This window comes from Coregonus clupeaformis, chromosome 24 (genome assembly GCF_020615455.1).
Source record: "Coregonus clupeaformis isolate EN_2021a chromosome 24, ASM2061545v1, whole genome shotgun sequence".
Lineage (NCBI taxonomy): Eukaryota > Metazoa > Chordata > Actinopteri > Salmoniformes > Salmonidae > Coregonus > Coregonus clupeaformis.
Genome location: NC_059215.1, coordinates 7,259,411 through 7,276,908, shown reverse-complemented (window position 1 = coordinate 7,276,908; position 17,498 = coordinate 7,259,411). Strand labels below are relative to the sequence as shown.

Here is a 17,498-nt window from a genome sequence, read left to right as displayed (position 1 = left end):
GAGAGAGCTGAAAATAGCTGTGCAGCAACACTCCACATCCAACCTGACAGAACTTGAGAGGATCTGCAGAGAAGAATGGGAGAAACTCCCCAAATATAGGTGTGCCAAGCTTGTAGCGTCATACCCAAGAACACTCAAGGCTGTAATCGCTGCCAAAGGTGCTTCAACAAAGTACTGAGTAAAGGGTCTGAATACTTATGTAAATGTAACATTTCCGTTTTTTATTTTTAATACATTTGGAAACATTTCTAAAAAACTGTTTTTGCTTTGTCATTATGGGGTTTGTCATTACTTCTCTACCATAAGCCGCCTTAGAGAATTTGGCAGTACATCCAACCGTCCTCACAACTGCAGACCACGTGTATGGCATCGAGTGCACATGCGGTTTGCTGATGTCAACATTGTGCATTGTGATCAGAGTGCCCCATGGTGGCGGTTGGCTTATGGTATGGGCAGGCATAAGCTACGGACAACGGACACAATTGTATTTTATCGATGGCAATTTGAATACACAGAAATACCGTGATCTGTGACCAACAGATGCATATCTGTATTCCCAGTCGTGAAATCCATAGATTAGGGCCTAATGAATTTATTTAAATTGACTGATTTCCTCATATGAACTGTAACTCAGTAAAATCTTTGAAATTGTTGCATGTTGCGTTTATATTTTTGTTCAGTATATTTTGAGTGGCAGATTAGCGATGTTAGTCTGGGACCCAGCAATGTGAGCCATTAAAGGCATGGTAAATTTGGGTTTGGATGATAATATACACTGTCTCAGACTAAATTGCTGACAAAAGCATAAAACAAGCCACGTTGCATGGGCTTAGTTTGGAGATTTGTGTTTCACAGTTTGTTGATTATAGGAAACATCGTAATCTCATTTTGTCTTCTTTTGCATGGCCTCTCAATTTCTTTCATAATTGAGTAGTGTAGAGTATGAATGTTTGGTGTTTCTAGTCCCTCTTTTGTCTGGGTTCAAACAAAAGACCTTGCTCTCCACATGGTCGTGCGCAGGGTTTAATTTGTATTCCCTCTGATAGCAGGATACACCAGCTTCTGCATGAAAATTCACCCCGATACTCTACAATACCACACCTAGGGTACTGATGCAGGAAACAGGGATTGTCCTTTCAGGAGAGAAGAGACACTCAAACACTACTATGTAGCATCTTGCCAAATGCTGGGTTCAAACATGTAACACTTCCACAAAGATCCAATTTTACTTCATGAAACTATTTCCATCTGGACATGCAGATGGGTATTATATTATTTTGGGAAAACTCTCCCCCCAGATGGAGAGCAAATGGCAGAGAATCTGTTGACAGAAAAATCTGTATTGAGTTATGTGGTTTACTAGTTCATTGATTTAGTCTGCCCTCTAGGGATTGCCTTGGGTAACACATAATCTACGCTTCACCAGTTCACGCTGAACATAGGAAATTATTAGAATCCATAGAACAAGTATTTTGATATGTATGCATGTCTGATATGTATGTATTTCATTTGTATGAAATTCAGCAGTTCTACGTATCAGACAATGCTCCAGTAAATTCACAGACTGTGATCAATCAAACTACAGGCAATAAAATGCTGTCGTAGATGGTGTGGTGGGTTAATCCTTGAAAGCAGCTTGGATAGACAGACCGAGACATGCCAGTGACCACTGCTTCTCTGTGTGCTGGCACAGTTGTATTAGTACATGGTCTAGAGCTAAGTATATAAACCCTCAGGGTGGCATTCCCATGACGTCCCCAGCCCGCTCTATCCTCTCGGGGTGTAAACACTGAAGACAGATTAGTTCTACTGCAACAGTTAAAGCAGATTAGCAGAGATTCTTAACAAACATGTTGGATTAGGCAGATAGCATCATTTCCTTATTTTCACATATCCAGCTCAAGCAATTAAAGCAGTGGTTGGGGTACAGTGCTGGCGTAACCTAGATATGTAAATTTCTCCAGATTCAACCTCCAGATGTACTGAAGCATGGAACCACAGTAAGTCCCAACCTTTGTCTATCATTAGAGTAACTACCAGTTGGCCGTTGCTTTTTTATGACTGCTGTTACTTTTAAGAATCATATTCGTTGAGTATGGCTTTGGTGTGTCTTGCTGGTGCATATTTTGTATCTCATTATTTTCTACCGCCATCTGATAATGAAGTCCTCATGGAATGACTCATAATGTAGTCTTTTGATATATTAAGAACTGTTACAAAGTCTATTCAAATTATAACAATTATGTTTTGCGTCTACATTTCTTCAAATCTCCTCTCCATCTATGTCCATCACCCAAGGTTAATATAAGCCGTAACTGGGCTCCCCAGTCTCCAACAGCCATCACAAGGAAAGAAGGATTGACCCATCCTGAGAAGCTGCCTTGATCCAATCTTCTGGGTCTCAATTAAAGTTCAGTGTGTGTAATTACGTACAAGCTGTTCAGTAAGGAGATAATGCTGTTACGCTATGGTTAAACCCAGCACTCAGAGAAACAAAACACGACTAAGGGAGTGGAAGAAACAAAAATTATTTTAATAAAAGTTCAATTTGTCTTAGTCCAAAAACAACTGAAGAAAAGGAACAGAGTGGGCTAGTCGGCTCCGGAGGAAGGAGAGGCTGAGGCAGGCAGGCAGGCAGGCAGGCAGGCAGGTTGGGAGGTATGTCTGAACACTCTAGTAAGAACAACGATCTGGTGCCGGTGGAGAGCCATGCCCAGGAATTAGTAGTGCAGGTTGATGAGAGAATAGGATGCAGCTGCGTAGGCAGGAATCACTGGAAACAACCCGCAGCTGCACAGGAGAGGCAGATCCTGAGCAAGCCCCCCGATCCACTCCAGACACACACCGGCAGACGCACCAACATAATGGGGACAAACACACATACAGATACAACAGACAAAGAGGGGACAAAACAAGGAGGAAGGGAAACAGAAAAGGGAGAGACAAGCTGCCCACATAACAGTACCCCCTCAATGGTCGCCACCTGGCGACCCACCAGGCCTGTCAGGGTTGTCGTGATGGAAGTCCGTGATCAGCTGAGGATCCAACACAAAACGCTTAGGGACCCAAGACCTCTCCTCTGGTCCATAACCTTCCCAATCGACTAGGTATTGGAGACCCCTACCCCGCCTCCGAGAGTCCAGGAGCCTACTGACGGTGTAGGCCGGATGGTCGTCAATGAGGCGAACAGGTGGAGGTGGATCTGCCGGCGGACACAAAAGGCTGGAGGACACAGGTTTCAGTTGGGAGACGTGGAAAGTAGGGTGTATCTTCATGGCTGAAGGCAACTTCAAACGAACCGCAGCGGGGTTAACGATGGACTCCACCACAAACGGACCCAGGTACCGAGGAGACAGCTTGCGTGATTTGAGTACGAAGAGGTACGTTCTTTGATGACAGCCAAACTTCTTGACCAGGATGAAACACAGGTGCGGGAGTCCTGCTCCTATCCGCTGTCGTCTTGTTCCTGTCGGTGGTCCGAAGCAACGCTTCCCGAGCGTCGCTCCACACTCTCTGGCAGCGGCGGAGGTTCTCCTGAACCGAAGGAACAGCCAATTCCTTCTCCTGAGCAGGAAACAGAGGGGGTTGATAACCCATGGTTACTTCGAAGGGTGAAAGGCCGGTGGCAGAGGTGGTGAGGGAGTTGTGGGCGTACTCTATCCAAGGCAGATGTTTGGACCAGGATGATGGATGTTGAGCAGCCACACAACGAAGGGTTGCTTCGAGGTCTTGATTGGCTCTTTCTGTTTGACCGTTGGTCTGGGGATGAAACCCTGAGGACAGACTAACGGAAGCACCCAAAGCAGAACAGAAAACCTTCCAAACATGGGAAGTAAACTGTGGGCCTCTATCAGATACGATGTCCACAGGTATTCCATGGGGACGGAATACATGTTGGACTAGGAGGTCCGCTGTCTCACTGGCAGACGGTAATTTTGGTAATGCTATATAGTGAACAGATTTAGAGAATCTGTCCACAATGGTAAGTATAGTATCATTACCTTCAGACTTGGGTAGGCCGGTGACAAAATCCATGGCTATGTGGGACCAGGGACGGCTGGGAACTGGGAGGGGTAGCAGCAGCCCCGAAGGGGACTGATGGGAGGCTTTGCCCCGAGCACAGGTTGAACAGGCTGCCACAAAAGCCTGAACGTCAGTTTCCATTGAAGGCCACCAAAAATGTCTCTTAAGCAGCGTCAACGTGCGTCTCATCCCAGGGTGACCAGCAAAACGGGAGGTGTGAATCCACTGCAACACCTGAGACCGGACCGTCTCGGGAACAAAGAGTAGGTTGGGAGGGCCATCACCCGGTCCCGGGTCCGTGGCAAGTGCAGTCTTCACAAGAGACTCGATCTCCCACTGTACTGCCGCCACGACGCATGAGGAAGGTAGGACTTCCTCAGGCTCGCTGGTCTCCGAAGGGTCAGCAAACTGGCGGGACAAAGCATCTGGTTTAACATTTCTTGACCCCGGTCTGTATGTTAGAATAAAGTTAAACCTACTAAAAATCTGGCTTGGCGTGAGTTGAGTCTCTTAGTGGCTTGGATGTAAGCCAAGTTTTTGTGGTCTGTCCAGACCACAAACGGCAGTTCAGCTCCATCCAGCCAGTGCCGCCATTCTTCCAGTGCTAGCTTGACCGCCAGCAGTTCCCGGTTTCCAACGTCGTAATTCCGTTCTGTGGGTGACAATTTCTTGGAGAAAAAAGCACAGGGGTGAAGCTTTTGGTCAGTGGGGGAGCGCTGGGAGAGGACTGCTCCCACACCTGAGTCAGACGCGTCCACCTCCACAATAAACTGCAGAGAGGTATTGGGGTGTATCAACACGGGGAGGTGGAAAACAGTTCCTTCAAAACCCCTACCGCCTGCTCCGCCTCAGGGGACCACAGAAAAGGGACTTTTGGGGATGTGAGTCTAGTAAGGGGTGCCACCACTTTACTAAAACCCTTAATGAATCTACGGTAGAAGTTAGCAAAGCCCAAAAATCGTTGAAGTTGCTTACGGGTGGTGGGTGTGGGCCATTCCGTCACTGCCCGGATCTTCTCAGGGTCCGCCTTCACCTGCCCGCTCTCAATGATGAAACCAAGGAACGATGTAGACTGTTTGTGGAACTCACACTTTTCTGCTTTGACGTACAGCTTATTCTCCAAGAGCCGTTGAAGGACTTGACGGACGTGTGACTCATGCTCCTCGGGTGACTTGGAAAAAACAAGAATATCATCCAGGTATACAAAGACAAAACGGTTCAAAAAATCCATTCACCATGGCTTGGAATACAGCAGGGGCGTTTGAGAGCCCAAAAGGCATGACCAAATACTCAAAATGCCCCAGTGGAGTGTTGAAAGCGGTTTTCCACTCATCTCCCTTTCGGATTCTGACAAGGTGATAAGCGTTCCTGAGGTCGAGCTTGGAGAAAACTGTGGCGCCATGCAGAGGTTCAAAAGCTGAGTTGATGAGTGGAAGGGGATACTTGTTTTTAACAGTTATGTTGTTTAAACCCCTGAAATCGATACAGGGGCGTAACGACTTGTCTTTCTTTTCAACGAAAAAGAAACCTGCACCCAAAGGAGACGACGAGGGACGGATTATGCCAGAGGCCAGAGAATCACCAATATACTGCTCCATTGCCTCTCTTTCCGGTCGGGACAGATTGTATAAGCGACTAGAGGGCAAGGAAGCACCAGGAAGCAGTTCAATAGGGCAATCATAAGGCCTATGTGGTGGTAGAGACAGAGCCTTGTCCTTACTGAAAACCTCAGCTAAGTCATGGTATTCTTTGGGGACAGATGACAGATCGGGAGGAGCTGAGGGATGAGTTGGGTTACACTTAGTGGGGGGAACCGCTGACCTAAGGCACTCTGAATGGCAGTTAGTGCTCCAACTGAGAATGGTGTGACGTGTCCAATCAATTTGTGGGTTGTGAAGAGCCAACCAGGGGAAGCCAAGGATTAGGGGGGTAGCTGAGCCAGACATAACTCTTAACTGAATGCCTTCACAATGATTGCCAGAAATCACTAGGGAAATGGGGGTGGTTTGATGAGTTATCTCCGCGAGGAGGCGCCCATCAAGGGCTGTGACTCGAATGGGGGTAGGTAGTGGCTCCACGGGGATACGAGCTTGTGTAACGAACTGGTGGCTAATAAAGTTGTCTTCTGCACCTGAGTCTATGAGAGCTGAGAGTGGCAGGGAATGACTCTGGAAACGTAAGGTTACAGGTACTTGTAATCGGGGAATGATGGGTTCAGGATCTAACTCTGGGCTCGCAAGTAGACCCACCGTTACGAGCGAGCCTTGTCTTTTGGTCGCTTAGGGCATGTAGCCAGAATGTGTGTGGCGTCTCCACAGTACAGGCACTCACCCGCCTGGAGGCGCCGTTGCCGCTCCGCTGGAGGTAGTCGAGCTCGACCCACTTGCATTGGTTCCTCCTCTGTGCTCGGGATGGGATCAGGAACAAGAAGCTGCCGGCTCCGGGAGGCGAGACTCGAGTGGTTGAAGGCTGGGGAACTCGTCCTCCTAGATGTGGCCGACCGCCTCTCTCCCGACGCCTCTCCCGCAACCGGTTGTCTAGCTTAATGGACAGGGAAACGAGAGAATGTAAATCATGTGGCTCGTCACGAGCAGCCAGTTCATCCTTAATGGCTTCATTCAAACCGTTTAGAAATGCTCCTTGAAGTGCCACATTGTTCCACTTGGAGTCCGCTGCCAAAGTCCAGAACTCAATAGAGTACTCAGCCACACTGTTAGAACCCTGCCTCAAATTAAAAAGTCTCTTGGAGGAATTACCCACATGGTCAGGATGGTCAAAAACAGTCTTCAATTTAGCAGAAAAATCAGCAAAAGTCAATCCAGTCAAAGTTTGATTTGAGCACACAGCCTCAGCCCAAACCAGAGCTCTCCCTCTTAACAGCCCCAGAACATAATGTACCTTAGAGGAATCAGTAGAAAACGACAGTGGTCTCTGCCGAAAAATCAAGTCACACTGAAGCAAAAATCCCCGGCACTTGTCCAATTCTCCATTGAACGGTTCAGGCGACGTGACAGGGGGTTCCCGATGGAACGAAGCCTGCATAATGTCAGAGGAAACAACTTGGGGTGCATCAAACTGGGGGTCAGAGAGAGATGGAGAACTGATAACAGACAATTTAGAGACTTGTGTTGTTAACTGAGTCACCTGGTTCAGCAGTTGATGATTATTTTCCAAAAGAGTCCGAATCAATTGGTCATGCTGTCCTAGCAACGTTCCTTGAGCCTGGATAGCTTGTTGGAAGCTGTCTTTGTCTGCCCCGTGCTGTTTCTCTGTTGGGTCCATGGCCAGATCGTTCTGTTACGCTATGGTTAAACCCAGCACTCAGAGAAACAAAACACGACTAAGGGAGTGGAAGAAACAAAAATTATTTTAATAAAAGTACAATTTGTCTTAGTCGAAAACAACTGAAGAAAGGGAACAGAGTGGGCTAGTCGGCTCCGGAGGAAGGAGAGGCTGAGGCAGGCAGGCAGGCAGGTTGGGAGGTATGTCTGAACGCTCTAGTAAGAACAACGATCTGGCGCCGGTGGAGAGCCATGCCCAGGAATTAGTAGTGCAGGTTGATGAGAGAATAGGATGCAGCTGCGTAGGCAGGAATCACTGGAAACAACCCGCAGCTGCACAGGAGAGGCAGATCCTGAGCAAGCCCCCCGATCCACTCCAGACACACACCGGCAGACGCACCAACATAATGGGGACAAACACACATACAGATACAACAGACAAAGAGGGGACAAAACAAGGAGGAAGGGAAACAGAAAAGGGAGAGACAAGCTGCCCACATAACAAATGCAGAGGTTTATGGGAACGGCTACTAATTGGAGGCCTTCACTTTCTCGGTTTGTGCCCACGACTTGAACTGTGGATGTCTGTCAGTGTCCTCAGGGTGATGTGGTTAACTCTGTATGCACGTCAATCAATAATTTACCTATGTAAACTATGACCTACCCTATTTTCTGCATACGTAATACTTAATACCAACATACTGAGGCATGGTGGCATGGTGTCCTCCAGCATCTTTTAAAAAATGAAGCTCAAGCTGAACCCTGCAACATTGTCTTAGACAAGACCAAGTACCTAGATCTTTCTCTGGCAGTCACATGTGTTTCCTATCAGATTTTCAGGTTATGATTTCACACGTTATTATGAACCCATTGATTTTCTCTGATAAACGGTTTCCCTGCCATCTAAGACAGAGGTAATTTCTGCCTTAAAATGAATGTACTGATAAACATTGATCTTTTATAATGACCACACTAGAAAGCCATGTTGATTAGGTATTTTGAACACAGTTCCATGAGGCTGTCCACCAGATCATTGTCACGGCAACAGTTATTTGAACTGGTGCCTGTAGGCTAATAACACCCGCCTACATTGAATACCATAGTTGAGGGGGATATTGAGGGATGTTCTGCACATCAAGGTCATGAAAACATAATTTAAAGTAATATAAGATTCCTCCAAGAAATAAAACCAATTCCCTTGCCAATCAGTGATATCCATTCATTTGGCAATAAAGTGCCAGGGAAATCTGAAAACCAGCAGGACTACAACCCTCGAGGACAGGCGTAGTGAACTCCTGGTGTGCTCTGAGAACCTTTTTTGCTGTTGGAGGTCTTTATTGCCATCTTGTGGCTCCCTCCTCATAGTACTGATGAAGTTGTGCCATCTGGTAAACTTTTATTTGCAAGAATCATATTGTATTTACAATGCTTTGTCTTTGGGTAAAGCCATGATTGCTTATTTGGCAAACTAGAGAGTATGAGACAAATATTTCAACAAGTACAACACTAGCATATAAAAAAAAATATCAGACAAAAAATACAAAATGTCAAAATATACCAGGGTTCAAATACATGTGTATTTGATCATTTTTTATTTAAATACGAATCAACTACTTCTATTTGAATTATTTGAAAGTATTTTCAAATAATTTCCTATAAATAGCCTATTATTTGAAAGTATTTTAAAAAACCTATTGCAAATATAATTTTTTTAAAAACCTGGGTTAAATGTATGGGAGTGTATTTGAGTCAGTGTATTTGAGTGATTTCAAATACATGCCAATACTTTCCAATTGTATTTCCAAATACATTCCAATATTAAACTACTTATCTTTTCAAATAAAAAATATCTGAATACTTAATTCGAAATGTATGTGAAAGATATTTGAAATAGTATTTGAACCCAGGTCTGAAATATACACATCAACATTAACCCATTAATAAACCATATCTAACATTAAAAGGTGTAGTCCCTTGTCCCCTCATTCTTGCTCATTTTCATCTCCTTCTCCCTTGCTCCTCCGCTACGGACCGCTTAACAGACTGCATCCCAATGGCTCCACTCTGTCTCTTCCTCTCCTCTTGGTCCAGTAGTTTGTAATTGAAGTAGTTCATGATGAAGAGAAAGATGCCAGGTGCCAGCATCATGACACCACATGCCCAATACATGTATTTGTAGTCATCAAAGACATCCACCAAAAACCCTGCAGAGAGAGTAGCAGGCACTTATTGAATGACCTCCATGGCCAGCTCTTTGCTATCAATTCCCCTTACACCAATTGGACTACAATGCTTAGAGTTTTCAACACACAATGTATACCAGGTACAAAATATAGACACAGAGGTCTTTAAAATGTATGAATACATTTCCTTCACTCACCTGAAATTGGGGGACCCAGAAGCACAGGGCCACACTCGATGATGGTGACCAGTCCTACTGCGCTTGAGAACCGCTGTGCTCCCACCAGATCCATCAGGACCTCAAAGAGCAGAGCACACACCATGCCAAACGCCACACCAAAGAATACAGCATAAACCACCAGGCCTGCGTACCCCAGGTATCCCGCAAGGAACGGGCAGAGGAGGTGACACACACCGTTGTATGCCACAGAGAAACTGAAGAAGTACTGGATCCTGGGCCTGATCCATTTGGTGTTGGCGATGAGGCCAGTCCCTGGCCTGGCAAACATGTCCACGAAGGCAAAGATGGAGAGAAGGAAGGCGGCCTGGTAGTTATCAATCCCAATACCTTTGGCATATGAGGGGAGGAAGACCACTGGAGCAAAGAAGCCAAAAAACATGACCACATTGCCTATGAGGTAGATGATGAAGCCTCTGTTTTTAAAGAGAGAGAGATCTATACATTTGTCTACACAGCCACCCATCTTCTGATTCTGCTCTGTTTCAGTTAGAAGGCCTCCTGCCTCAGGGTTAGCGTTGTCCTCAGTGGACCCAGCCTTCTCGGGGGTTGTTCCATTGGAGGCTGTGACAGGATCTTTTTGGACTGTTTTCATGTTAACGGGTCTCATCAGGGCCCCAGCAACGCAGCAGTTCATCACTATGGCTCCCAGGATCATAAAGGCTCCCCTCCATCCAAAGTTATCAAACAGGAACTGATTGAGTGGCGCCAGAGTGGAGAGGAATACTGGACTTCCTGCCATGGCCAGGCCGTTTGCCATTGGCCTTTTCACCTGGAAGTACTTTCCTATGATTGTAAGGGAAGGCTGTAGGTTGAAAGAGAGGCCAAAACCTGTAGAGAAGAAAGGTTGCTTTACCACTCAATCATCTATGAATTAATGAATTCCATTCACATTGGCTGTATGACAGTGATGGTGTCACCCTGAACCTTTTGAAGATTAAAACTATCTTCTGCCAATCTGTCTGATAACATGCCACTCAAATGTCACTATAACTGTCAGACCGAGTACAAATTGTCCTGAAGCTGAGCTTACATTCAACTTGCTGTGTGTTCCCTTTAGAGCTCTCTTCCTCTCCATTTAGTTTGTCCGGCATAGCAGTTTATTGACATTTCAACAATCCTTACCCTATCTGAGAATACTTCATTTTTAGGGGTGAATGCTTAAAGCATGAGCATTGTTTGCTGGTTTGATAGTTTTCCAAATACTGTGCATGTAAAATGATTGACTCATCAGAGATGGGGAAGAATATCCCAAAGCAACCTTTGTGATATAATGGTCTAACAGACACAGGTAGGCCCCCATAGTGAAGGTCTGTCCTTGAACTGTCCCCTCTAACCACACACTGAAAGAGGGAGAGAGTGTAGAGGCTCCCTAGCGCATTGACCCTGAGTGATCAAAGACTATTCCTCCCTATGAGTGACACAGCCTTCTGACGTACATAACATATCTACTCTGAAACCAACCACTCAGTTTCCTCCCTACCCAGTCAGAACTAGAGAGAGAAACTTTTATACAAACACTACACATGCCTGACATTGATTGAGATTTCGTGGCTATACGCCCATAACAAAGAAACCTGGTGATTATGAATACCTTTTATACATTTTCATAATAATGACAAAATTATAAGAGAACATTAAAATAAATACCTCCAATGACTCCAACTAATAAATACAGATGTATAATCGTAGTGCCAAAGGAAGCAGCAACCATAGATGCCCCAACCATGAGCCCACCAAGGATAACCACAGGTCGGCTACCATAGCGGTTGACCAGTATACTGCTCACTGGACCTGCAAAGATAACGAGAGGAAAAGTACTATATTCACATATCATTACCTTTCAGTGGCTGTTGCCTTTATTTACACAACGGGACAGTTTAACAGACATAGAACCTAGCCTTGGACTAAAAAGAATGCTAAATGGAGAATCTCTGGGAAATTAGCCCAAAGTGTGTGTTGGACAAATAACATTCCTATTGGCATATCGTGATACCCCATAAGCCATGACATACACACACAGTGTACACTTACCTCCTGCGTACATGGCAGCCAGCATGATTGAGGACACCCATGCAATCTCACTGTAGGAGACACTGAAGTACTTCTGAATCTCCTTGAAGTAGATGGTGAGAGATTTGGGGAAGGCATAGGAAAACCCGATGGAAATGAAGGCACCAAAGACCACAGCCCAGCCCCAGCCTCCATCTGGTGGGGTGTACCCCAGGTTAGTGCTGGCCGCAGGGGGCATGGTGAGTTAGTGGCTGGGCTGTACAAAAACAGGATATCTTTGTCTAAAATAACCAGTTGCAACTTGGTTCAAAAGAAGTTAACTGAATGATAGATCACTGTCACAGTGATTTTAACATTCAACAAAAGCAGAGAAAATGTACAGTCCTTCCTAACTCCTGTCATTACATGTACAGTGGGGGAAAAAAGTATTTAGTCAGCCACCAATTGTGCAAGTTCTCCCACTTAAAAAGATGAGAGAGGCCTGTAATTTTCATCATAGGTACACGTGAACTATGACAGACAAAATTAGAAAAATCACATTGTAGGATTTTTAATGAATTTATTTGCAAATTATGGTGGAAAATAAGTATTTGGTCAATAACAAAAGTTTCTCAATACTTTGTTATATACCCTTTGTTGGCAATGACACAGGTCAAACGTTTTCTGTAAGTCTTCACAAGGTTTTCACACACTGTTGCTGGTATTTTGGCCCATTCCTCCATGCAGATCTCCTCTAGAGCAGTGATGTTTTGGGGCTGTCGCTGGGCAACACGGACTTTCAACTCCCTCCAAAGATTTTCTATGGGGTTGAGATCTGGAGACTGGCTAGGCCACTCCAGGACCTTGAAATGCTTCTTACGAAGCCACTCCTTCGTTGCCCGGGCGGTGTGTTTGGGATCATTGTCATGCTGAAAGACCCAGCCACGTTTCATCTTCAATGCCCTTGCTGATGGAAGGAGGTTTTCACTCAAAATCTCACGATACATGGCCCCATTCATTCTTTCCTTTACACGGATCAGTCGTCCTCGTCCCTTTGCAGAAAAACAGCCCCAAAGCATGATGTTTCCATCCCCATGCTTCACAGTAGGTATGGTGTTCTTTGGATGCAACTCAGCATTCTTTGTCCTCCAAACACGACGAGTTGAGTTTTTACCAAAAAGTTATATTTTGGTTTCATATGACATTCTCCCAATCCTCTTCTGGATCATCCAAATGCACTCTACCAAACTTCAGACGGGCCTGGACATGTACTAGCTTAAGCAGGGGGACACGTCTTGCACTGCAGGACTTGTGATAATTTTGACCCCACAAGGTGAGATCTTGCGTGGAGCCCCAGATCGAGGGAGATTATCAGTAGTCTTGTATGTCTTCCATTTCCTAATAATTGCTCCCACAGTTGATTTCTTCAAACCAAGCTGCTTACCTATAGCAGATTCAGTCTTCCCAGCCTGGTGCAGGTCTACAATTTTGTTTCTGGTGTCATTTGACAGCTCTTTGGTCTTGGCCATAGTGGAGTTTGGAGTGTGACTGTTTGAGGTTGTGGACAGGTGTCTTTTATACTGATAACAAGTTCAAACAGGTGCCATTAATACAGGTAATGAGTGGAGGACAGAGGAGCCTCTTAAAGAAGAAGTTACAGGTCTGTGAGAGCCAGAAATCTTGCTTGTTTGTTTGACCAAATACTTATTTTCCACCATAATTTGCAAATAAATTCATTAAAAATCCTACAATGTGATTTTCTGGATTTTTTCTCTCTCAATTTGTCTGCATAGTTGACGTGTACCTATGATGAAAATTACAGGCCTCTCTAATCTTTTTAAGTTGGAGAACTTGCACAATTGGTGGCTGACTAAATACTTTTTCCCCCCACTGTATTGTGTGGTATTGTTAGACTTGACTTATCCTTACTCTTATGGCATTGCATGCATTCATTACTATGTATCAAGTTTTAGTCATATCATACGTGTTTTACGCTTTACCTCATTATCATCATAATGAAATATATATTCATCAGATAGTTTAAGTGTCAGCTTACCTCTTTTAGTGCAATAGAATTCAGATGTGTTAGCTCCGTTTCTCTCCTTTGACTATGTTTCATAGATATCCCTCGAAGCAAAAGTTGTGTCTTCATCACCTTGGTGCCGCCCATTCCAAATATTGATCACCATCTTATCAGGGGTTTTGTCATGGTGGGAGGGAGGAGGGGGCGTTTCAGGCCAGTCAGAATCACAGAGACCAGCTTTCGTGGCACTTTTGTACAACAATAATACTGGGGAACAAAAACAAATTTGATATAAATAAAATTAAAGTTGTGAAAATAACCAAAATCAAGCTAAAATAAAATAATGCAATATATGTGGGCTGCATGTGTTGGCCTCAAACACACTGACATGGCAGATTTGTGTACATCTTGAACAGCTCTGAAGTCATCTATCAGTAAGAATGGAAGCCTTTCCCTTCTGTTCTAAGATTTGAAATCTCCAATATTTGCTCTCCTTGGTTGCTTTCCACAGCTACAGTGGGGAGAACAAGTATTTGATACACTGCCGATTTTGCAGGTTTCCTACTTACAAAGCATGTAGAGGTCTGTAATTTTTATCATAGGTACACTTCAACTGTGAGAGACGGAATCAAAAATCCAGAAAATCACATTGTATGATTTTTAAGTAATTCATTTGCATTTTATTGCATGACATAAGTATTTGATCACCTACCAACCAGTAAGAATTCTGGCTCTCATAGACCTGTTAGTTTTTCTTTAAGAAGGCCTCCTGTTCTCCACTCATTACCTGTATTAACTGCACCTGTTTGAACTCGTTACCTGTATAAAAGACACCTGTCCACACACTCAATCAAACAGACGCCAACCTCTCCACAATGGCATAATGGCATAATAAGTAAAAATCACATAATAAGTTGCATGGACTATGTGTGCAATAACAGTGTTTAACATGATTTTTGAATGAATACCTCATCTCTGTACCCCACACATACAATTATCTGTAAGGTCCCTCAGTCGAGCAGTGAATTTCAAACACAGATTCAAACACAAAGACCAGAGAGGTTTTCCAATGCCTTGCAAAGAAGGGCACCTATTGGTACAGTGCCTTGCAAAAGTATTCACCCCCCTTGGTGTTTTTCCAATTTTGTTGCATTACAAACTGTAATTTAAATGGATTTATATTTGGATTTCATGTAATGGACATACACAAAATAGTCATCACCCTGAGTTTTTCATCAGCAGGGACTGGGAAATTGATCAGAATTGAAGGAATGATGGATGGCGCTGAATACAGGGAAATTCTTGAGGGAAACCTGTTTCAGTCTTCCAGACATTTGAGACTGGGACGGAGGTTCACCTTCCAGCAGGACAATGACCCTAAGCATACTGCTAAAGTTTTTTTAGGATAAAAAGAAATTGAATAAAATTCTAGAGGAAAACCTGGTTCAGTCTGCTTTCCAACAGACAGTGGGAGACAAATTCATCATTCAGCAGGACAATTACCTAAAACACAAGGCCAAATATACACTGGAGTTGCTTACCAAGACGACATTGCATGTTCCTGAGTGGCCTAGTTATAGTTTTGACTTAAATCATTTTGAAAATCTATGGCAAGACTTGAAAATGGCTGTCTAGCAATGATCAACAACCAACTTGACAGTGCTTGAAACATTTTTAAGAATAATCCAAGTGTTCAAAACTCTTAGAGATTTACCCAGAAAGGTAATTCTAACATATTGACTCAGGGGTTGAATACTTATCTAATTAATATAACTTTTTTCTTTTTTTTCCTTCTTTTTTTTACAAATGTTAGAATTTTTCCACTTTGACATTACAGAGTATTTTGTGTAGATCATTGACCAAAAAAATCAAATTGAATCCCACTTTGTAACACAACAAAATGTGGGAAAAGTCAAGCGGTGTGAATACTTTCTGAAGGCACTGTATATGAGGGGATAATTAGATTGTCTGATTGTGAAATGCTTGATAAGTGCAAGAATGCCCATTCAAAACCACTGAGGGCTACAACTATTGTACTAATGAAGTTATCCTAGCTTCCAGACTCTCCTTACTGTGGCTTGACTATTTTCACTGGTTTACTGGAGTTAGTATAGCCTCAGCTAGAACATGAACAACATCTCCAGCTGGTACCTGTGGGAGTGTACTCTTTTCTATTTTGTCAGAATGAGAATGAGTGCGCAATGGAGGGTCTTCCCACCTTCATCATTATTTTGCACCACTGCAACACTTCCCAGGCTATTGTTGCAAATGAGAATGGGTTTTCAATAAACACACTGAACTGGGTAAAATGAATAGGTAGATAGAATATATCTGAGAGTGGTTGGTGAATACAACACACACACACACACACACACACACACATCCACACACACACACACACACACACACACACACACACACACACACAGGCACGTACAGTGCTTTGCAAAAGTATTCATCCCCCTTGGCGTTTTTCCAATTTTTTTGCATTACAACCTGTAATTTAAATGGATTTTTATTTGGATTTCATGTCATGGACATACACAAAATAGTCAAAATTAGTGAAGTGAAATGAAAAAAATTACTTGTTTCAAATAATTCTAAAAAATTAATAACGGAAAATTGGTGCGTGCATATGTATTCACCCCCTTTGCTATGAAGCCCCTAAATAAGATCTGGTGCAACCAATTACCTTCAGACGTCACATAATTAGTTAAATAAAGTCCACCTGTGTGCAATCTAAGTGTCACATGATCTGTCACATGATCTCAGTATATATACAGTGGGGGAGAACAAGTATTTGATACACTGTTGATTTTGCAGGTTTTCCTACTTACAAAGCATTTAGAGGTCTGTAATTGTTATCATAGGTACACTTCAACTGTGAGAGACGGAATCTAAAACAAAAATCCAGAAAATCACATTGTATGATTTTTAAGTAATTCATTTGCATTTTATTGCATGACATAAGTATTTGATCACCTACCAACCAGTAAGAATTCTGGCTCTCATAGACCTGTTCGTTTTTCTTTAAGAAGCCCTCCTGTTCTCCACTCATTACCTGTATTAACTGCACCTGTTTGAACTCGTTACCTGTATAAAAGACACCTGTCCACACACTCAATCAAACAGACGCCAACCTCTCCACAATGGCAAAGACCAGAGAGCTGTGTAAGGACATCAGGGATAAGACCTGCACAAGGCTGGGATGGGCTACAGGACAATAGGCAAGCAGCTTGGTGAGAAGGCAACAACTGTTGGCGCAATTATTAGAAAATGGAAGAAGTTCAAGATGACGGTCAATCACCCTCGGTCTGGGGCTCCATGCAAGATCTCACCTTGTGGGGCATCAATGATCATGAGGAAGGTGAGGGATCAGCCTAGAACTACACGGCAGGACCTGGTCAATGACCTGAAGAGAGCTGGGACCACAGTCTCAAAGAAAACCATTAGTAACACACTACGCCGTCATGGATTAAAATCCTGCAGCGCACGCAAGGTCCCCCTGCTCAAGCCAGCGCATGTCCAGGCCCGTCTGAAGTTTGCCAATGACCATCTGGATGATCCAGAGGAGGAATGGGAGTAGGTCATGTGGTCTGATGAGACAAAAATATAGCTTTTTGGTCTAAACTCCACTCGCCATGTTTGGAGGAAGAAGAAGGATGAGTACAACCCCAAGAACACCATCCCAACCGTGAAGCATGGAGGTGGAAACATCATTCTTTGGGGATGCTTTTCTGCAAAGGGGACAGGACGACTG

At 43.9% G+C, this 17,498-nt stretch overlaps 1 protein-coding gene across 1 annotated transcript; it reads right to left on the bottom strand.

Moving 5' to 3' along the window:
- Positions 1-9,086: 9,086 nt before the first annotated feature.
- Positions 9,087-13,874, bottom strand: LOC121538491 (monocarboxylate transporter 2-like). The gene is made up of 5 exons (XM_041846552.1): positions 13,772-13,874; positions 11,758-11,992; positions 11,374-11,517; positions 9,685-10,554; positions 9,087-9,508 (listed from the first exon to the last, which is right to left on the bottom strand). Exons 2-5 carry the CDS (start codon positions 11,972-11,974, stop codon positions 9,303-9,305), a joined length of 1,437 nt encoding a protein of 478 aa, XP_041702486.1. The 5' UTR covers positions 11,975-11,992; positions 13,772-13,874; the 3' UTR covers positions 9,087-9,302.
- Between the last annotated feature and the right edge of the window lie 3,624 nt (positions 13,875-17,498).